The sequence below is a fragment of the Xenopus laevis genome, chromosome 5L, assembly GCF_017654675.1.
Source record: "Xenopus laevis strain J_2021 chromosome 5L, Xenopus_laevis_v10.1, whole genome shotgun sequence".
Classification (NCBI taxonomy): Eukaryota; Metazoa; Chordata; class Amphibia; order Anura; family Pipidae; genus Xenopus; species Xenopus laevis.
In genome coordinates, this window is record NC_054379.1 from 113737865 (window position 1) to 113761075 (window position 23211).

A 23211-nucleotide genomic window follows, 5' to 3' on the forward strand; every position below is an offset into this window, starting at 1 on the left:
ACCCTTGCCCTTTTTAATTGCACTTTGCACACTGCTTTCAGCATTACACATGACTCCTTTTGTCTTAAATTGTACTTTAATCATCTGTGCAGCCATATCTGCACAATGATCTAGCAAATGTGAGCGACTGTGGAAGCAAAGAGATGCTTGAGTGTGGCAGAAGCTTACTAAGAGGCCCAAGCACATTCTGTTTTGAGTACATGACACGGCCTTTTGTTGAGCACTGACATATATATAAAAAAAACTGCTAATAATTTTTCAAACTTACAAATTGTTTCCAGCAGTTTAAACATTCTTTTTCCAGACAGAATTCACAACAAGCTGATAATTGCTGTTTTATTTGATAATTATCACACAAACTTTTCATGGCAATACTATTAGCATCATTAACTCCTATTTTTCTCAATAAAGAACAGATGGCAGGAAGTCACACTGGAGTCAATGCTAACTATAAACCTGATGCTTCTTAAACTCATTTTCAGTGGATGATAATTAAGCTTTGTGACCTAAAAAATTGATAGAAAATTACTGTAGATATGCACCTTATTTTAATTGTGATTTTTATTGTAGGAAGATATGCCACCGTGACCCATCATAAGGACCCTGTTTTCACGTAACAATTAAATAAAATTATACCAAAATGTACTGTTTAAAAAAATGCAGATATATAATTCCTCACATTTAGGAGTTATACAGCAAGTTAACTCCAAAATTAAAAAAATGGCTAATAAATGAAAACATAATTCTAAGCAACTTTCCAATATACTTTTATAAAAAGTTTTCCTTGCTTTTAAAGTTATTTGTAAAACCAATTGCCATTGAAAGCAGAATTTGCTAAACCCCTGTTACTTTTCAAACAATGTTGCAAAAGTCTTAGTTCCCCAGCAGAGACAGATCTGTTAAAGGGGACCCGTCATCCTAAAAAATTATTCCAAATCCTATTTTATCATGTTAGTCAAGCAAAATTAGGAATGCACCGAATCCAGGATTCGGTTTGGGATTAGGCCAGGATTCAGGGTTTTCAGCAGGATTCGGCTGAATCCTTCTGCCCAGCCGAACCGAATCCGGATTTGCATATGCAAATTAGGGGCAGGGGGGAAATCTAGTGACTTTTTGTAACAAAACAAGGAAATAAAAAATGTTTTCCCCTTCCCACCCCTAATTAGCATATGCAAATTAGGGTTTGGATTCGGTTCGGTATTCGGCCGAATCTTTCGCAAAGGATTCAATGCATCCCTAAGCAAAATTAACTTAAATTACACTGTATAAATTATTTGAATCTTCTTTCCATCAGTCTGGGAATTATAGCAAGCAGGCAGGAGCCATTTTGTGGACACTGTTATTAAGGCAAGCCTTGTATCATCTCAGAATCTTGTTTGTGCACCAGAATGGGGGACCTTATGTCCATCCCCATGCCCTGGCTACACAATTAAATGGTTAAGAGAACTGGGGGAATGTGGGGAGAGCACTGACATCTAGGAAGTGCTGAATGGAAAGTAAAAGTATATTCTTGTCCCGCCTCTATGTCTAAGGCATAGAGGAGGGGCTAGGCAATATTTGATTGACAGCTAAGATTTTTGAATGAGTTTTAAACAGCTATGAATAAAATAAGAATTTGGATTTCATGTTTAATTTGAAAAGGACTTTTATTATACAGCTTTTTATGTCGGGTGTCAGGTCCACTTTAATCAGCTGCCTTTTCTTACATTATATCAATAGTCGGAGCCACCAGGACAGAGAATAGTAAGGGACAGACTGACACTGTTTTCAATAGCAATACATATACAAATAACTTGAAAACCATAAAAACTGTGTAATGAATGTATATTGCAAAGTTGCTTAGAATTGCTTAGAATTTTCTTTTATTAGGCAAAAAATATTTTTTGGGTTGACATTTCCTTTAACTAATTAGTAGTAAACTATGGGTGATGCCCATTCAAGCAAATGTCTTGCCCTTTGTACATGTGGATAGGCCACAGCTTTTCATAGCAGCCTGGTAACATTCCTGTTACAGCCCTGCATCTTTCAAGTCCAGAGTAGCACAGGATTTAATAACTCATTGATTGCATAAAGACAGATACGAACACTTTGTCCTTGGTCTATTTCTCTGCACTTTACAGCTAATAAGAGGATAACAAAAAGGGTCAGAAAGAGCTATGTTTCTCATGGAATATGCACTTAATCAAGATATCAACATTCCACTGCAAAGCTAGCATCAGTGAGGAGGGCAGTACTTAGACGGAAAGCAGGAATACAGTACAATAACATTCTTTAGGTTGTGTGCTTATGGAGAGACTGATGGAGCTCTAACCCATTGACACGTCCCCTTTGCTGATTCATTGAACTGCTTTTACACAGAGGGAAGGAAGCAAAATCTTTCCAGTTTCCAGCTGCAGAACAGAGCACAGCACAGCTTTGTGACTGTACGAAACAACCAAGGTAGGTAACATCTGGATTTGTAATCTCTTCAGCTCTCCTAACTTGAATAAATGGAGAACAAATCACTTACATGTATAAACTTATTAATTCTGACTTGCCAGGCAGCACACTCTAACATTCCTTTGCTCCTTTTGTATAGGTATTGCTAATAAAAGATAACCTTGCTGACCTTTATGAGCACAGGTTATTGGACCAAAGTCGTTATTTAAGTACCTAAGTGACTTGCTGCAGGTTCTATAAGGATCCCTACAACATTTCTCATTTTAAATAGTCCTGGATGCATTATTGAAAAATCATTGAAAATGATTTAGAGGTTTTAGTAATACCAAGGTTTTTGTTATACTAAAATTGTAGAGGGCGGCTAAAAGGAGTTGTCCACCTGTAAATTAACTTTTAGTACGATGCAGAGAGTGATATTCATTCTGAGAATATTTGCAATGGCTTTTCATTTTTTATTCAGCAGCTATCCAGTTTGCAATTTCAGCAATCTGGTTTTTCCAAATTATCCTAGCAGTGACCCCTCATTTGAAAGATTGAGTCAGGAGAAGAAGGCAAATAATTAAACACAATACAAAATAAATAATGAAGACCAATTGAAAAGTTTCTTAGAATTAACCATTCTATAATATACTAAATTGTATGTAAAAGTGAACACCTCATAATTGAATAGAAATGGTTTGGGCATATAAAACTCATATTGTTTTGCTGCCTGGTCACTATATCAATACTAATATTATAATAACTGCCTTATTACTGTGTTTGTTGGAATTTGTTGGAGTTCAGTAAAATCTTGTTTCCCTGGGATGTTTCTGGAAAGAGACAAAAATACATGTAGGTAAATGAACAGCAGATTTATCTTAACCACTGACTCATTGTTAATGGAATATCCAGAACAGACTGTTTGGCTATTTGGAAGCCAAACCAATTAATAGCAGAAATAAATGAAGTACACAGACTGTGGATGCAACCCTGTTGTTGGACTGGTTCCCATTAAATGATGCTACACTTTGGAAAGGCACATAGAGAACAATATTAGGACCTCATGAATATATTCAGTGCAGGATTTCCTTTAATTAATAATTAATTGTGGCTGCTGTCAGTGTGTTACTGAGCCACAATCATGTGCAATATGTACTGTATGTATAATGATCTACACCAGGGACGGGCAGACAGCTACAACGTTTGCAGAACTACATTTTCAAACACTCCCTGCCTGCACTACAACTGGGACATACTGGAGCTGCAGCCCCTCATCTACAGAGTTGTAACTGACTGTTAAAGGCACACTAACCACAAAAAAAATGTAATTTGTATAACAACGACCAGTATGAAGATAATGCATTGTGTTCTTTCTGTGAGCAAACACAGAGGATCATGTCTGTCTAGAATTTATCTTTTATATTCTCGGGTAAATATAGTTCATGTGCCTGTCTCCTAAGCTGTGGGAGAAGATTGGTTGATTTTTTGGATATAGACAGGAACAATGGCTCTCCAGGAGCATCTTTACACAATCATCCCTTGGTTACATAAAAACCTAAGCAACGTTAAAAAAGTGAATTTTGTATTTTTTTTTGCAAATTAACTGCAGACTCTAAAAGCAGCTGAGGGTTTGGCATTTCATTCCATTCAGATTTCACTAGACTATTTTCTGCTTCATGGTGCAATGGGACTTTTTAAACCCTTAACAGATTCAGAGTGGAAAATATTTTTCTCATAGCCAACAAGTGAACTATACCTAATCTTTTGTTTCTGGAGGAAAGTTCAGGGTATTTAAGGTGATGACTTCTGTGGTTGCTTTTCGGTGAGCTCAAAGCAGCCAAGAGTGGGGCAGAATGGTTGCCTAATAAGCCAAACAGTCTGATGTGGAAAACAATGTGTTGGGCTTCAGTATGATGTTTTTAATTACTAAACTGAGAATATATGTAGAACATTTATATTTGAGATTTGAGCTGCATGCTGTAGGTCTGTTATCAGTCCCTGTTGCAACTGCTTGTAAGCTTGAGCAAGTCACTTAAAGGACAATATATACTTAGGAGTTTGAATGTGTTAGGCACTCCCCACTAAATGAAATAGCTAATGTTTTCCCTGGGTACTATTCCTGCCACGCCTTCATTATTATCAGATGCCCCAGAGATCCTTTACGTTTTTCCAGATAGTAAAGTAAAAATCATGATTTAAAAGTTAAAAATGTTTCAGATCTTTACTTGACTGCCTTGGTGAGGTGTCCATGACACCAAATAGGATCACTTGGACATTGGCACAGATGGAGGTAGGGCACCTATGAAATAGTACCCTGGGCTGACATTCCTGTCTGCTGAAAAGTGCACAGCCTGGGTGGTAAGGTTAGCAATTGTATTCACTGGGGTGGTGAATAATCATCCAGTATAGGGCATCATTTGCAGCAGGATCTTGACAAAGAGAAACCCTGCGTGGCTAAGTGGTAGATGAGATTCAGTGTTATGCACTGATTAAGCACCTGGGATGTAAAAATAACCAAGCCATTTATACCTTTAATGGGACTGCACTAGACAAATCCATAATGCAAAAGGACATTGGGGATAATAACATTGGCTTTAAGACTCAATGCCAATCAGCAGCTGATTGAGCTGTATTTAAAGGGGTATAGATTTAGTGGAGAAGAGGGTCATTCTTTCACTTTACAAAGCACTGGTAAGGCTCCAATCTGGAATATGTTGTGCAGTTTTGGTCTCTGGTGCTCAAATGAGATTTTCTTGATTTAAAGAGAGTGCAAAGCAAGGCAACTAAGCTGGTTAAGGGTATTGAAAGTCTTAGTTGTAAAGAAAGGCTGGACAAATTGCCATCTTTGAGTCAGGAATACTTTTTCCCCCTCTGAGGCAAATTAGAAAGGCTTCAGAAGGGTTTTTTGACTTCATCTGAATCAACTAGTAGTTAGGCAGGTTATATATAGTTACATAGTTAATCAGGTTGAAAAAAGACAAAGTCCATCTAGTCCAACCCCTTCAAATGAAAACCCAGCATCCATACACACACCCCTCCCTACTTTCACATAAATTATATATACCCTTATCTATACTAACTATAGAGTTTAGTATCACTATAGCCCTTGATATTATGTCTGTCCAATAAATCATTCAAACCATTCTTAAAGGGGAAGGAAACCTAGTTGGCGCAAAAACCCTCCCCCCCGTGTGTTTCCCACCCTCCCTCCTCCCCCCTGGCCTACCCGTCCCGCTGGGCAAATGCCCCTAACTTGTTACTTACCCTTCTGCGCAGGTCCAGTCCAGGGAGTTCACAGACGACATCTTCTTCCACACGATCTTCTTCCTGCTTTGAACGGCGTTTTGGCGCATGCGCAGTAGGAGCATTTCGCTGGTACGGATCTACTGCGCATGCGCCAAAAGTCACAATGTACTTTGGCGCATGCGCAGTAGATCCTACCGGCGAAATGCTTCTACTGCGCATGCGCCGGTCAAAGCAGGAAGAAGATCGCGTGGAAGAAGACTAGGTTTCCTTCCCCTTTAAAGGCATTAACTGAATCAGCCATTACAACATCACCCGGCAGTGCATTCCACAACCTCATTGTCCTGACTGTGAAGAACCCCCTATGTTGCTTCAAATGAAAGTTCTTTTCTTCTAGTCTAAAGGGGTGGCCTCTGGTACGGTGATCCACTTTATGGGTAAAAAGGTCCCCTGCTATTTGTCTATAATGTCCTCTAATGTACTTGTACAGTGTAATCATGTCCCCTCACAAGAGCCTTTTTTTGCAGAGAAAACCCCAACCTTGACAGTCTACCCTCATAATTTGTCTTCCATCCCTCTAACCAGTTTAGTTGCACGTCTCTGCACTCTCTCCAGCTCATTTATATCCCTCTTAAGGACTGGAGTCCAAAACTGCACTGCATACTCCAGATGAGGCTTTACCAGGGACCTATAAAGAGGCATAATTATGTTTTCATCCCTTTTTTATGCAAGACAGAACTTTATTTGCTTTAGTAGCCACAGAATGACACTGCCCAGAATTAGACAAAAACCCCTAGATCCTTCTCATTTAAGGAAACTCCCAACACACTGCCATTTAGTGTATAACTTGCATTTATATTATTTTTGCCAAAGTGCATAACCTTGCATTTATCAACATTGAACCTCATTTTCCAGTTTGTGACAAATCACTCTGCAAAGTGGCAGCATCCTGCATATATAGACATACAAGGTTGAACTTGATGGACTTGTGTCTTTTTTTAACCTAACTTACTATGTCAATATGTGTCCAACACATTGCCACCCCCAGTGAATGTTATGTACTCGAGGTGGCACACTTAATCTGGCCATATGCATTGCTGAGGTCAGCAAATGAACAGATCTTTGCCCAGTTTGGACACCCATAGGCTATGCCAAATCAGGCTGATTCAAATATTGGCCCAGGGGTCAATGATTGGATCATAATGTGAGCTAATAGTGACCCACTAAGTGAGGGCAGCACCAGTGAACTCATCTTATGGATTTTAAAGTCTGCCAGATAAATATATGGCTGAATTTTAGCCAGATGTCATTAAGGCAAGCCATAGGGAGGCCTCCATACATGAGCCATTAAACTGGTGGCTCTGTTTAGAGGGTCTGAGACTGCAACCCCTATAATTAAATAGTTACATCATTCAAAATTCAATGTTAATTTTCAGTAATGTGATACTATTTTCCTATGTTTTTTGAGGGATAAATTATTGGTTCTATGGTTTCTGATAAAACGGTGAACCTGTAGAAGAATCAGGCAAAATGATACCGTAGTAAGTACAATAATATTTATTCTGTGTCAATCAGCAAATTGACCTTCTAACATAACCGTGGTTGTAACAAATATACAAGGATATGTATGGATAAAGCTCAGGGTACATAAGGGGCCCTCTGCTGTTTTGAGGGATCTCAGTGTTTGTCCATAATGTGAGTAATTTATGAAAAGGTGCAAATTTTGACTCAGGTCCAGGAATGATAGCTTTTACTGATCACCTGTTAGTAATCAAATACCTGGTTACTATTGGTTACTTGACCTGAGCAAACATTGAATCTTTTATTACCCAGTAAGAGACTGATTCTTGTAACTGCAGAACAATTATGTTCCAAAAGAGCAGACGAGAGGGAGTGTCTACAGGAGCTTCCATTGTAGGAAACAGATGCAGGCACAATAAAAGCAACCAACACTCCTGATTCAATCATTCAGGTTTAAGATAGAATGAGGCTCTGTACCTAAAATGCCAGGGTCTAATTTGAATCTCAGTTCAGACCTGCTTTAATTGTTATAATAATAAAGTATAAAGAATAAAAACTATTCTATTCTAATCCATTTAAGCTAGTTTTAACTGGCAGTTGTTTAGTCATGTGAGAGTCATGGACAAATCCTGTGACAAAATAGGCATGGAACAAAATAAGCCTAGACATCGCCAATGAAGTCACCAGAAGGACAGGTCCACCCTAAGATTGTAGAAAAGGGCTATAATTGGGTAAGTGGTCATTTCCATGCCTCCTATGTGCATCTGTGACATTCAACTAGAAAAGCTATTGCACAACTTGTGTTACATTTACGTAAGCAGAACTGGACTTACGACATTCGAAAATACAGTCCTGGGAGGTGACTAGAACTCACATGGTTACAAATCAGTATGTTCCCCTTTAATTGTATGTAAGTATAACTATATTTGCGCTGTTAAGGAGCCACAGCAAAGGTCAATATATAAAAAGTACACACAGGGAGGACAAGTCACATAATATATAGAATAAATATACACAGTACACAGAGCTCATATAAGGACATCAAGCTCAAGCGCTATGTGGTAAGAGACACAGTAGGAACAAAGTCCCTGCCCCCTAGAGCTTACAGTCTAAGTGACAAAGTGACATTGCATGAAATATAGGTGTGATCAAATAAGACTGGCCATGAGTGTTTCAGTGTCATTTTCCCTTAATTTTTGGGCACAATATACAGAGGAGGTCCTGCACTTTGTCAGGTCAGTGTGTGGGGGGGGGGTATAAAATCCATTGCTACTTTATGATTCTATGTGCTTAGCCTGGTGCATCAGTAACAAAACTAGTCACAAGTAATGCATTGGTGGTCTGTGCAAATTATACAGTTTTTCTCATGAGATATTGTGAGTGATTTGCATCTATTTGGCCAAGCATGTAGACACCTGCCTCTCCAATATCTCATTCCAATGATAAAGGTAATAATATAAAGTCGGTCCTCTCTTTGCTGTTAAAACAGACTTTACTTTCTGGGAAGGCTTTTCACTAGATGTTGGAACATAGTTGGATGGAATTTGCCTCCATGCAACATGTAGGAACCTTCCTATTCATTCCGCAAGAGTTCAGTTGGATCGAGAATGTGTAAATCTGTGTCTGTAAATGTGTTACAGACTTTGCTTTGTATATTTGTGCATATGGCGATGAAACAGGAAAGATTAGAAGGGGTGTCTGTATACTGACCATGTGGTGTATTAAACAAAACACATCATGGAATGATAGTCTCTCTTTAAAGCCTGCTGTATCTGGAGCTCAGATCTTTCATTGCATATTCTGTCTTAAATGATTATTTGGGGACATTTAAGGCAATGGAATATTTAGTTATTCCTTAAATTGGTTTCATTCATCAAGTTGTAAGAGCGACCTGGCTGTATTTGTATCTGGCAGAATAGGGAAAGTTGTGGCTGTTACAAATGCAGGCTGATGTTCAGTGTTTGTGGTGTGAGTAAGACACAGAGGAATGTGCTTATTTTCATGTTCCTAGAAAACTGGTAGAAAGCTCAGTGACAGCATTAAGGGACCAGGGCAGTGGCAGACCTGGCAGGGGACAGATGTGAGCTCTTGTGGTTTATATTGTACCACCCCTGCTGATTGAAGATTTCTGGCTAGAACTTTCCTCGCTTTCGATTGATAAGATGACAACAGAGAAGCATTGGCTCGAGTGCTTTCTAAAGGAGCAGCGTCAGCAAATCTAAATGAAACTGGACCCTTAGGATGGGAGGGCAGATGAGGATAAGAGGCAACAGAGTCTTAAGGATTCATCATTTTCTGGTCTGAATCTGCAGAAAAAACAGTGCAGATTCTCTATTCTAATAGGCAGAAAGCTAGTCCACGTGTCACCAGCTGTTTCAGAACTACATTACCCAGTGCCCTCTCAACAACAACATATTGTTCCACAGCAGTTGCAGAAAAGCCAGCTTTGCTTGTCACTGGGTTACATTATTGGCTGAGAATACTGTTTTTTTATTGCTGAACTGCAATATTTAGTGTACTTAATGGGGTATTAAACCCAAGTATAACAATTTGCATAATAAAAGGATATTTAATTCTAAGCAAAATGACAATTTATATTAAGTACAAATAACAGTACAAATACAATACTAATTTATTTGTAAATATAATTTCTATTGAAGCATTATGTCCCATTAACTTTACTGTTAGTCCTAACTACACAAAAAATGGAACAATGGCATTAGTTACTGTAGCTCTCTGGAGTCAAGACTTAAGTTCCCACAATGCTTGCTGAAGGGATGGTTATTCCCCCAACATGCTGAGTTTGTGTTTTTAAACTGGCACAATTTAATAGGATAAGTTCCCCCGCCTAACTGCAAGTGTGGTCTCTATATCCTCTTCGTATTTATACTTGGCTGGAGTGTAACTACTATATTCAGTGGTATATGTGGGCCAGCACTGCAGCAAATAGCAAAGCATACGCCAGCTTCTGCTTTCATCTGCAAATTTGTATAAGCGAGTTTACTTCCCCTTTAAAGAGCTAACACAAAGCTACTTAATGCTGCGGAAAAATGACGCCAGTCCTGCCATATAAATAGTTAAACAGGTCAGTTAAACAGTTTGGCAACTTTCAGAATTTAAGTTCAGTGGTGAACCACATACCAAATGATTTGCGTAATACTTTGTGAAATTCGGACATTTTGTGAAATGAAACAAGAAACAACTAGAATGTAGAGATTCATCACATGGCTCCAGGTTTCAGTAGATAATCCTTCCCATTCAGTCAGTGACAGGTGATGGTAGTACCTGGGGCAAAATATCTGGACACCAAAACAAATCATATAGGCACATGTAAATCTAATACTTAGGGGTGCACGGAATCCAAGATTTCACTTTTCAAATTCAATTTGGTGAAATTGTAAAGTTTTTTATTCAGCTGAACTGAATTCAAACCCATAAAATCAAATGGCATTGAAGCTCTGGATGACTAAACACAACAATGGTTGCTTACTGAACACACCATCTCACAATCATACAAGTTTCAGCAATACATATCTGCTTCAATTATCTGTTATTGTTTATATGCATAGGTCCTATGTCGAATATTCATAATACAGAAAATCGCAGAACCAAAGCATTCCAGGTAACACCCCATACTTATATACTGCAATATGGTGCTGCCTCACATATATCACAGTGAGTGAGCAGTGATTGCAGCTAACCTCTAACATCTCCATCTCATTTGCCCTGAAGCACAATGCTGTTCATTTTGTTCTCTATGATAGGTAGGTGATATTATTTTATCATGTATGTATTGTTCTGTTGCCAAACTACACTTGCAGAATCTTCCAAGTGGAGTGCTTCACTCTTGGTGAATTGGTTAGGCATTAGTCCATGGGCAACTTCTGCACAAATGGTTGACCCCTGCCAAACATCCAGTGGTCTGAGATGAGTCTTAATTCACCAGAGGGTACACAGTAATACATTTGCACAAATATATTTATGTTCCATCACTTCCATGTAATGCTTTTATTGTAGACTTATCTGGGAATCTCTGTACTTCCTTAGCTTGTTATCTCTTTGGGATAAAAATTGGATCTAATTGCACATCCAAAGTACATTGACAGATAAAATGTAGTTGTTTGTCTTTAGCTGTCAGACTATCTTGACAAGAACAAGCCAGCAGCCATTTGATTCCAAACTTTCTGGGACAAAGAACGTGTCCAGAGCATCATCCATATGCGCGTCAGTGTTTTTTGATAAACATCCAGTATATAACTGAGAAGTCAAGTCATATAAGACTTTCCAGCTGTAGCAGATCTCTAAACTGGAATTCATGTTCCGTAACATTTTATTACAACTGGTGGCAGTTTTTACGTCTGGCAGCTATTTTTGTGCTGCTTGGCACAGTCCATGTTCTAAATTTTAACCATTCAGCTCAGACAAACAATGCAGATGCTCAGTGAGTCTTGCCTACTTTAAAACTTGTCCACTAAACATTTGTAGTAGTTGGAATAAAGCTTTAACACCAGACAGAAAATGCACTGGGACCTATTGTGTCACGATCGGCACCCTAAATCCAGAACCGATGCTAAGCACCCTAGTCTTGGCTCTTTCTTCAGCCTAAAACAGCCGCCTTTCACCTCGGGAGGACCCCCCGGCTAATCGGATGCCGTCAGGTCTTAATAAGAGAGGTGGCAAGCGAAGGGGTCTGGACTGACAAAGGGGCATGAACGTAAAGCAAAAGTATTTTGGGCAGAAGTTCACAGTACAAGGCTTAGGCAGAAAGCGTAGTCAGATCAGGCTGGATCGGGGAAGGCAGAGTACAAGCGGAGTCAGACAGGCAGGGGTCAAACCGAGAGATTAATCAGGAGGGATACGGATAAAGAAGAGTCGGTTACCAGGCAGGGTCAGGATTACAGAAGTCAGGATCGTCAGTAAGAACTGACCCACAGCACCGGAGGAAGAGGAAGTACCTCGTAGCGGGCATCCCCGCAGAGGGGGCAGCAGGTGTCCCTGCCGACCCCCTCCCACTAGACCACCACGGTGAGTTGTTACATATGGATTCACAGCTCAGGGGACAATAGAGACCCTGCCACACTGTATCTGCAGCTTAGTCAGCCTAATTTCATTAGTTCACTGGACCACTGCCTGGTAAATAGAGTGTCCAAAGAAACATATTCAAATTATTAGTAATTAGACATAAAAAGTTACAGACAAACTGGTCTGATGGAACACTGCCTAGGGTCCCATGCTGGAGTGATTATAAATGTGTTTTCCAGGATAAGAAGATGGTGGCTTATGTAGCACACAGTGATGGCAGAATAACTGTAATATGAAAATGCAGGTTGTTGGACAGTCCTATCTACTGCAGCAGCAGATGGGTAACAGTCTATAGCTACTTCTTATGGCTTCCCAAGTTATAAAGTTCAGGAAAGTAGCACTTCTTATATGAAAATTAATCTTGGACTCATTGAATCACGAGACAAGGTGCTTAAGGATACTGTGGTAGCTCATCTAGAGTCAGGACAGACACCCCAAACCATTTCTTTACCTCCTCCAGGTAAAGGTCCTCACTCACTTAGTGAGTGGCATACAGTTTCAGACTGGGACACAAAGGGCCCACTAGAGAACCTGATATTATGGGTCTGAAACCTTTATTTTCTTTTTGAGCAAAAGCATGACACCCCCATATTTGAGAAGTTCGTTGTTCAAACATGGATTTATTAATCATCATCATCATCATCATTTATTTATATAGCGCCGATAAGATACGCAGTGCTTTACCTAAGTTATAACAAACAGGGAATAAATAGTGGATAACAAATAAGGATTACAGAGTACAATAGGATTAGAGGGCCCTACAATCTAAAGTTTAGTTTACAAACTAAAGGTTAGGGTACAATTGAGACATTAGGATTTTAGAAACAATTTTGTGATTTATGATACAGCAAAGATTGATACAGTGAATAAGCTTCTTTAAACAGGTGGGTCTTTAAGGAGCGCTTGAAAGTTTGGAAAAAAGGAGAAAATCTGACAGTTTGTGGCAGAGAGTTCCAGAGAAAAGCAGAGGCCCGAGAGAAGTCTTGTAGACGAGAATGGGCAGAAGTGATCAGAGGAGAAGTGAGGCGAAGATCAGAAGCAGAGCGAAGGTTTCGTGAAGGAGTGTATTTGGAGATCAGAGATGAAATATAGGGAGGGGCTTCATTATTAAGGGCCTTGAATGTGAGTGTTAGTAATTTGAATTTGATTCTAGACGAGATTGGCAGCCAGTGAAGGGACATACATATGGGAGCAGCTGATGTTGAGCGGCAAGATAGATGAATGAGTTTAGCAGCAGCATTTAGAACAGATTGGAGTTGTTAAAGGTGACTTGTTGGAATACCTGCGAGGAGTAGGTTGCAGTAATCAAGGCTGGAAATGATGAGCAACTGAATCAGTTTTAGTTGATTTTGAACTGAAATATGGTCATATTCGGGCAATGTTGCGCAGTTGAATACGACAAGATTTTGCAAGTGTTTTAATGTGTGGTGAAGATAACTCCTAGGCAGCGTGCCTGTGTGGTGGAATGAAAGGTGGTGTTGTTTACTGTGAGTGATATCTGAGGGACAGGGGCAGATCTAGGAGGAAATATAATGAGTTTTTGAAAGGTTCAGTTTCAGGTGGCGCTGTGACATCCAGGCGGAGACAGCAGAGAGACAGTCTGTAAGGACTATCTGTAAGGACATAATTAGAAATATCAGGAGTAGACAAGTAGAGTTGGGTGTCATCAGCATAAAGGTGATACTGAAGTCCAAACGACTGAATACGTTTTCCTGGTGAAGTTGTATAGAGCGAGAACTGCAGGGGGCCTAGAAAAGAGCCTTGAGGAACTCCTGAGAGGGAATGTAGTAGAAGTAGAGTTAGAGAAGGCAACTTTAAAGGAACGGTCAGACAGATAGATAGACAGATAGACAGATAGATAGGCTGTAAACCATGAAAGACCAGTGTCACGAATGCCAGTATAGAATGTCTAGGAGGAGTGTGTGGTCAACTGTGTCAAAGGCTGCAGAGAGATCTAGAAGGATGAGTATGGAATAGTGACCTTTAGACTTTACCAATAGAAGATCATTGGTTACTTTGGTGAGTGCAGTTTCAGTTGAGTGTGATGGGTGGAAGCCAGATTGCAGGGGGTCGAGAAAGGAGTTGTGAGTGAGATGCTGGATCAGGCGTTTGTAAACAAGCCTTTCTAGTAATTTGGATGCTAATGGAAGAAGGGAAACCGTACGATAGTTAGCGGGAAAGCTGGGATCAAGGGAAGGTTTTTTGAGGATAGGAGTGATTAGTTCTTGTTTGTATAAGGATGAAAAAGTACCAGTAGAGAGTGAAAGATTTAATAGGTGGGTAAGTGCAGGAGAGAGTGGATCAGAGATTGGATAGAGGAGGCGAGAGGGTATGGGGTCAAAGGAACAGGTTGTGGGTTTTGAGCAGGCTCAGGCTACAAGTTTGCTAACTTCATCTAGTGTTGCAAGGGTGAAGGAGTGCATAGTGGATGTGAGTGGACTGCACATTAGTCTGAGATTGTTGTCAGACGGTATGCTCAGCCTAATGTGATCTATTTTCAATCCAAAAAACATTTTTTTATTCAGTCCAGTTCTTATGTTTCTTAGCTGCTTTATGACTCTTCAGTCTGTCTGCCTGGAGTCTTCTCTGCACTGGTGAAATGGATACTTTCTTATGTTTGAACTTGTTGAGCTGTGCCTTGATATCTGTGCAGTCAGTCTTATGATCCAAACACTAGGGATGCTAATGTACGTCTGATCTTCATGTTGATCTAAGTATGCCAGACATTTTATTATCAGAGTTCGATAGTAAGCTATATGAAAATATGGTCAATAGATCTAGATTGTTTTACATAGAAGTGACAAAAATTTCTCAATAGAAAGATACATACAACAAAATTATATTTTGAAATGAAAGAGTACAATGGTTAAAATTCTCCCAAAAATTCTAAAAAAACCCATCAAAACATCCTATGTATTGGCCGTGTTGTACTACTGTAATGTTTGTATTTGTGTACCAAGGGTTTAATGCCTGACTGCTGCTCTCCTTGTCTAGGAACTATATCCACATAGAATATTAGAACAAACAATAGATGTACTGCCCATTAAGAACACCTAATCTTTGTCAAAGGTCCAAACCAAGCGGCTCTAGCTTCTATTTATCTCTTAAACGAACATGGATGGTTTTGCTAAGAGCTAAAGTAGCATGTGGTTTTACTTAGCTGCATCTCAGCTTAGGATTGCTTTGGCTCATTTAATAACACCGCTCTCAACAGAAACACTTTGACTACAAATTTTCAGATCAAAGAAAGTTTTATAAACATGCATTACCTTTAGTAGGATGCAGAATTATGCCATATCACTACGAAAATGGTTAAACATTAATTTGGATCCAAGAAAAAAAAAAAACTCCTAGAAACCGTCTGTTACAGAAGCACTATTTTTGTTTGCTGATTCACAATGATATTGAGTAATTTCTAGAAAAATATGGGAAGCCCCATCCAAAAGGTTACTAGTGGCAAAGTGAGTTTTCTGTGTTAAGCTGTTAATGTACTGTCTGTACCTCCAATAGTCTTCCCTAACTGACAGGGAAATAACTTGCTCTGCTGGGAGAAGCAGGGGCCCCATATTAAAATAGTGTTACATTTGAAATCCAATGTGATGCCTCAAAGCTTAATGAAGAAACATAATTTCAGTAATAACCCTTGAGATTTTTATGAATTGAATTGAATCTCAAATTGAATCTCAACCATGACTTTTCCAATGATAAAACGTTTTCTCACACTTTTTCTCATTGAATTGAATCTGGCCCTAAAATCAGGGAAAAACCCGTGTCCAAATCTTTAGCTATTGCTTTGTTCACTGTGTGGTAGATATGGGACCCTTCTGGTTTTTTATGAGAGCCAAGCTTGAAATGTACAAAATATCAGAGTGACTATCTGGATCTGGACTTATCTTGAGACCAGTAAGTAATTTTCTGCAGAGATCATATGAGATCATCTAGTGAGTCTGCCATGGCAAGTAAAAATATGCCTCTTTCCAAGTGTCCCTCCAGTAAACTCCACCCTGACTTCTTTTAAGGGAGGGAAGGATTAAAATTCTGTGTGTGTGTGTAAATGCTGAATTTCAGCTTGATATGAGAGTACAAATGCATTCTTGCATTAAATTGTTCACTTTTAAGTTAACTTTTATTATGATGTAGAGGGTGATATTCTGAGACAAATTTCAACTGGTTTTCATTTTTTATCATTTGTGGTTTTTGAGTTATTTAACTTTTTATTCAGCTATTTCAGCAAGCTGGTTGCTAGGGTCCACATTTCCCTAGCAACCATGCATTGATTTGAATATAAGACTGGAATATGAATAAGAGAGGCCTGAATAGAAAGATAAGTAATAAAAAGTAGCAGTAACAATACATGTGTAGCCTTACAGATCATTTGTTTTTAGATGGGGTCAGTGACCCCTGTTTGAAAGTTGGAAAGAGTCAGAAGACAGCAAATAGTTTAAAAAAACTATAAAAAAATAAATAATCAAAACCAATTGAAAAGTTGCTTAGAATTGGCCTTTCTATAACATACTAAAAGTTAACTTAAAGTTAGTGATGGGCGAATTTATTCGGCAGGCGCAAACTCGCGGCGAATTCCCACGATTCGCTGCCGGTGTATAAATTCACTAAACCGCCGCAAAAATTTGCCAGAGTCAAGAAAAAATGGACACCGTTTCACAAATCTTTTGACATTTCGCGAATTTTGCGGGAAATTCGCAAATTTTTAGGTGAAAAGCCCCAAATTCGCCCATCACTACTTAAAGATGAACCACCCTTTAAAGAATGATCTAATAAGGCACCTGCCTGGTCGCGGTCATAGTTAAGTGCATGTAATGAGATAAGTTTGGGGAATGGCCCAGTGGTCCCAAGAGATATGTATTGGATGATGCGATAGCAACATTGTTGTTTTTATATCGATTACTACATTGTTGGGTGGAGTATTTTGCTCATAATATTAATTATATGTGTGGTGCTGCTGATTCCTTACATAAGCTACTATATTGTCGTGTAATTTCAAATTTCCAAAAAATTTAAAGAAACATTCTATAAAACTTAAGATCTATGAGCCCCTGCTATTAGAGAAATACAACGTTTTTATTGAGAAATAGTCAGTTTACATACAGGAACTGAAAAAACGGTACATTGTAGATTGAAATAATTAAGAAAAGGAAACATACTATAGCAAACAGAGAAAATAGAAGTAGTAGCAGGTAGTCATAGTACAGTAAAGGAGCTCTATTTTGCCTTTAATATGTACAGTTCAATTAGAAAGTCCCCTGAGCTCCCACATCAACCAGTTCTTCAGGTTGCTAGGGGTCTTATTTTCAGGACCTCAGCTAAAGTTGGGGATACTATTTAGGTGAGATTAAAGACTCTCCAAGAGATTATGAACCACAAAAGCATCTGCCCATATTTCCATTGTTTATTCTTATATGCCATTAAGTGATGAAGTATGGGCAGACGGTTTTGTGGTTCATAATCTCTTGTAGAGTCTTTACCCTGACCTAAATAGTATCCTTTACAAACCAGTTTTGACCTGAAACTATTGTATTATTTCCATTTGCATAATATACATCTATATCTATGGAAGAACCAAGATTATAGAAGGCACTCATGTTTGGTAGTTTATATTTGCCTGGGTACAGTACAACAGATGTTGGTATTAAAACTATGTTGTGCTTCTTTTTACACTTTCATAAAGGCTGAACCTCAGTCTCCCTACAATAAACCACCATTTTCCTGCTGTGAGTTCTGAGTTTTTCCTCCTTCTGTTGGTATCTATGTGTATATCTATGTATATCTGTCTGTCTATCTATATACACAGACATACTGTATATACACTATGTTTAGTGGCTATGCTTCCCAGTGATGTAATGTCTTTTTGCCTCTTTTTGTTCATGTTTTTTTGAATGTCCATATGCTTTTATCACAAAAACAGGAAGCAATAAATATAAATATAACAATTTATAGTAAGCATTGAATAAATATCAGCAGAGAGATGATTATGATTAACAAATGTATAAGGCACCAACAATTTCTTTGATGTTCCCAAAAGCAGATTATAGTAAATTTTCCCCAACATCTCTGCAATATTTGACATTTTTGTTTTGTTTTATGTTTTGGTTGAAAGTAAAGGTTATCCTAGCAAGGCTTGCATGAAAGACTGGGCCCCTATAAAATGTGCATGTTGTTACCTTACTAGAAGTTGGGGGTCGCACTTTTACATAAGCATAACTGGTACAGTTTTTCTCTTTGTTTTGCAGGCACCATGAAGTGGAATTTATTCATCCATCTAATTGTCTCTTCGTTTGCAATAAATTTGGTTCATGGGCAGTGTCCAAGCGATTGTATATGTCCTAGGCCTGGCCAGGTGGATTGTTCTGGACCAGACATCTTAGTGATTCCGGATAACATTCCTCAGAACATCAGAACACTGCAGATAGTCAACACTGAAGTTACAGAGCTACCAAATGGCATTCTTCAGAACATGACTGCCTTATTGATTTTAAGGATTGAAAAAAATGAACTTTCTACCGTTGGATCCACAGCATTTCACAACCTAATATCTCTCCGATATCTCAGTCTGGCAAACAATAGACTACAAGAATTGCATGGCAATTTGTTTAAAGACTTGGCAAAACTGGAGACACTTATTTTGTCTAACAACCAAATCAATCAGATCCATCCTTCACTGTTTACAGCACTGAGTAATGTGAAAGATCTTCAGTTGCTGGGGAACAACCTGGAGTCCATACCAGTAGGAGTTTTTGACCAGATGAGTGGGCTTCTTAAACTAAATTTAGCTAAAAACAATATCAGATACTTACCTCCTCAAGCTATGGACAATCTCGCTAAACTTCAAACCCTTCGACTGTATGAAAACCAGCTGCAAGATATTCCAGCAGGCTTCTTAAAGAAACTTAGCAGCCTTCAGGAAGTTGCATTACATAGCAATAAAATCAACACACTCTCTGCAGATACCTTCTCCGGGAATCCATATTTACAGAGAGTGTTCTTATCAAACAATGAGGTTGAAACACTGCCACAGGGTATATTTCTGAATTTACCTGAGATCACCAAGTTAACACTATATGGAAATGCGCTAAAAGAGCTTAACTCAGAAGTATTTGGTCCTATGCCAAAGCTGAAAGAACTCTGGCTTTATGATAACCAACTTGAAGTACTTACAGATAATGTATTCAGTAACCTTACAGAGATAGTTCTGCTAGTTATAAGTAAGAACAGAATCCACTCCATCTCCACTCATGCTTTTTATGGACTGAAAGAACTTCAGGAGCTTTCACTGCACACCAATATTCTTACAACTTTGGACCAAGATGTTCTTAAATGTTTACCTAAGCTGCAGAATATTTCTCTTCATAGCAATAAAATTGAATATCTCCCAGGTGCCCTCTTTAAAAACATGGACACTGTAATGAACATACAGCTGCAAAACAACTCATTGGAGAATATTCCAGATGGCTTTTTTGACTCGTTGGTACAGCTACACGAAGTCAAACTTTATGAAAATCCATGGAAATGTGACCACAATCTCCTCTCTCTAAAAAACTGGATATCTGAAAACATGAATAAACTTGGCAACCATAGTCAACTAGTCTGCACCAACCCACCTTTCAATGGTTACCCAATTTCTGAACTAAGCGAGCAGCAGTTAACATCGCAGGATTTTACAGAGGAACCAGATTTGTTCCAGTCCACATCCAACTATGATACAAGTAGTCCTGAAAAAACATATCATACTGCCACTATGCCCAGCCTTACAGATACCACAATGAGTCACGATTCAGAGGATGTTTCCATAGCGGATGAAACACTTGTGCCAGATGATGACGCAAAAGACAATGGTAGAGTTAAAATGACGGGAGGCGTTGTAATCGCAATAATAGTTTTGTGCTGCATAGCACTTGTGGCTGCTGCCATTGCTTGCATACTATTCAACAGAAGGAAGAAAAGCCATGTGGTTCTTATGAGAATGAAACAACAGAATGAATCGAATAAAAATGGTGAATGTTAACAATGCACTGCTAGTGTGCTATTTCCTTAAGGAAACAAGTTGTTTTGGTATACTAGGAAACAAATGAACTATTACACTAGGAAATTAGTATTTCCTTTTATTCTCTGTGTTTTACAATTGCTGATAGTGGGCTCTGGTTTGTGTGCCAGCAAGGGTATTGTTTATTTTGCTGTTGAAAAGTCCAAGATGACTATAGAAGAATGACATATATAAGGGTATTTTATTGCAAATGCCTATGAGCTTCCTGTTGGGTTTTTACACTTATGCATAATAAGCAGGTATATCATCAGCGTGAGAGCATCAAGGGACCTTAATGGGTGCTAATTAGCTTAGACTTGATCCCATAGTATATCTCATGTACTAGTTTTCAATTAGGCCCAAAATAATGTCCAAAATAAAAATGGTGATATGAGATAAATGATGTCAATAGCATAAAAAACTAGCACACAGTGTAACCATGTTCTTTGCACATTTTATTGCATAGTAAATTATAATGGAGATACCTGTTTTTTGCATTAAAACGTTATATTACAGTCACTGCTCACTACCATAAAAGACAATTTTCTTCTTATTTTCCATTGGGAGTTGAGTCGCAATGTGATCACAAAGTAAGCAGAGTGGAAATTGTTAGCATTGGACATGTTTTCACCCATTAACTACACATCTGAGTATATTTCTAAATCTAGCATTAAGAAGCTTTGTGATAATTTGGATTTATCGCCCATTGTGGGAAGCTACTTTATAAGAGAAAATGATAACTCTGGGAAATGATAAATAATTGTGCAAATGATACATACTATGATATATATATTGTATTTTGCATTTATTTATAATATATCCATCGGCATCAAGGCATTGTTAGATATTCTTCGCTGCAAAATACTTTAAGTGCGTCTTCTGATTTCTGTGCAGTTATCAAGATTTATAACAATCCTTTGGATTAATGTAATGAAAGATGCAATGTTTTCCCAGGTCTGGGGACCCACGTTAACTGCCCAGTAAGTGCAACTAAGTGCCTTGACTTTGCAACTTGTATTACATTACCTCCAATGTATGTAAATATTTTCAGTATTATATAAATCTTTTATAGCCCATCGTGTGCATATGACTGTTATTTTTAGGATGTCATGAACTAGTTTTGTACTGAACAATCCTATAATAAATTTTATACATTTTTAATAAACTATAGCAACAACAGGAATGGATGTATTGATGGTGGCTTAGTGGTGTCACTAGTAACTATGAAACAACGCCACTTTGTAGTAATTTTGACCTCTAAGCCATACCCAAAATTACCCTCATGTGCCAGTACCCTTTACAGTTAGGTAAGCCATTTTTGATAATGGGGGGGTCTAGTATTAACCAAAGTCGAGACACCCTGAATGATGAGTGGGTTTTTATTGAGGGTTTGTTCTTAAGGCCCCCATGCACGGACTGATAAAAGCTGCCGACAGACCGAGTCGGGGAGAGATCCGCTCATTTGGTGTTGTCACCAAACAAGCAGATCTCCCTGTGTATGGCAACCTTTATACACAGGGATGTAATGTATAATGGGAAATGTACACCAGCTCTGTGCAAACTATGTTTTAAACTAGGAATATATCCATATATTGATATATATATATATATATATTACTCATGCTGGGATGCTATATAGTAGTGATTTATTTCAAGCAAATTATGAAGTGGAAATGATTTAACCCTCCAAATCCCTAAATGTTAGCCATCAGGGACACTACAGGCTACACAAACTCAAACTATTGGGAATAGTCTTGCATGTATCCACTTTTACATCTGAGTCACTGAGACTATCCCCATAAAGAATAAAAATTAATTATAATTATAAAAAATTATAAAACCACAAAAGCATATTTTTGGTGATGTCAATGTTATTGTTATGGTATCCATACCAGCCATAAGGCAGAAGAGCCTTTCCTACCGCAGGCATTCCATGGGCTGTAAGAACAAATGAAGTAGAAGTACACTGGAAGTATCAAGCTGGCACAGGTTGAAGAGCAGGGTTGGGAAGCAAAGGCTAACTCAAAATAAAAAGGAATGGAAACCACTAATCATAGACATTTCTCCACAAAAAGGTACATAAATATTGTTTTGGGTGGCGGTTTACTTTTCAGAAAGTACCTCTAATACAGTTTTCTACACATGTATACAAGGTAAAACCATTTAAATGGCATTTTACATGTCCCTTTGCTAGATCTGACTTTTGTGGATCGAATACAAATCTGACTACATTAATGTAAGTACTGTGCGGCAACTGCATTTGTTAGTCATATGTATTGTTACCTCTGTTTTTAAATAAAAGTCTGAATTTTTAATATCTTATTGTTCAAATTATTTTTACCATTACTCAAGATCAAAATACATCTTATAAAATGGCTTACTTACCATAACATAAAACAATGAAAATCTGTTATGAAAGACTATCATTTAGTCTGACTTAAAGGGCACCTATCACAGCCAAAATCAAACACATATTAACAATCTGACCAGTACAACATAAAAACGTTTAATCAAACTACATATATCGTTTTTTGAAAAAAACTGCAGGTTTTAAAAAATCCCTTACTTTGTCAAGTGTTTTTTTTCACTGAGGGAGTCCATACTGAGACTATAACAGAGACTATAATATGCAAATTTCAGGAGCATGCTCAGATTGTAACACTGCTTTGGGTATTGTACCCAGAATGCCTTGTTTTAGTAAACTCCTCCACTAGAAGTATCAGGAGATTTCCCAATCTTGTCCCCTGCTGGTGATGTCATTATGCAAATGAAGGGCACCCACTAACTTTCAGAAGGTGGCAGCACTTCTGAACAGCAGCTAACACAGAGGTTCGGCTGATTTGAAAATTGCTTAGAAAGGGTTGATAAGCAACAAGGAATTTCAAATGAGCATGTGCGAGATTTCAGAG

General features: G+C 38.4%; 1 protein-coding gene across 1 annotated transcript; it reads left to right on the plus strand.

The window, feature by feature from the left end:
• Positions 1–2134: 2134 nt before the first annotated feature.
• Positions 2135–22617, plus strand: lrrc15.L (leucine rich repeat containing 15 L homeolog). The gene is made up of 2 exons (XM_018263642.2): positions 2135–2439; positions 18513–22617. Exon 2 carries the CDS (start codon positions 18518–18520, stop codon positions 20282–20284), a length of 1767 nt encoding a protein of 588 aa, XP_018119131.1. The 5' UTR covers positions 2135–2439; positions 18513–18517; the 3' UTR covers positions 20285–22617.
• The last annotated feature ends 594 nt before the right edge of the window (positions 22618–23211 follow it).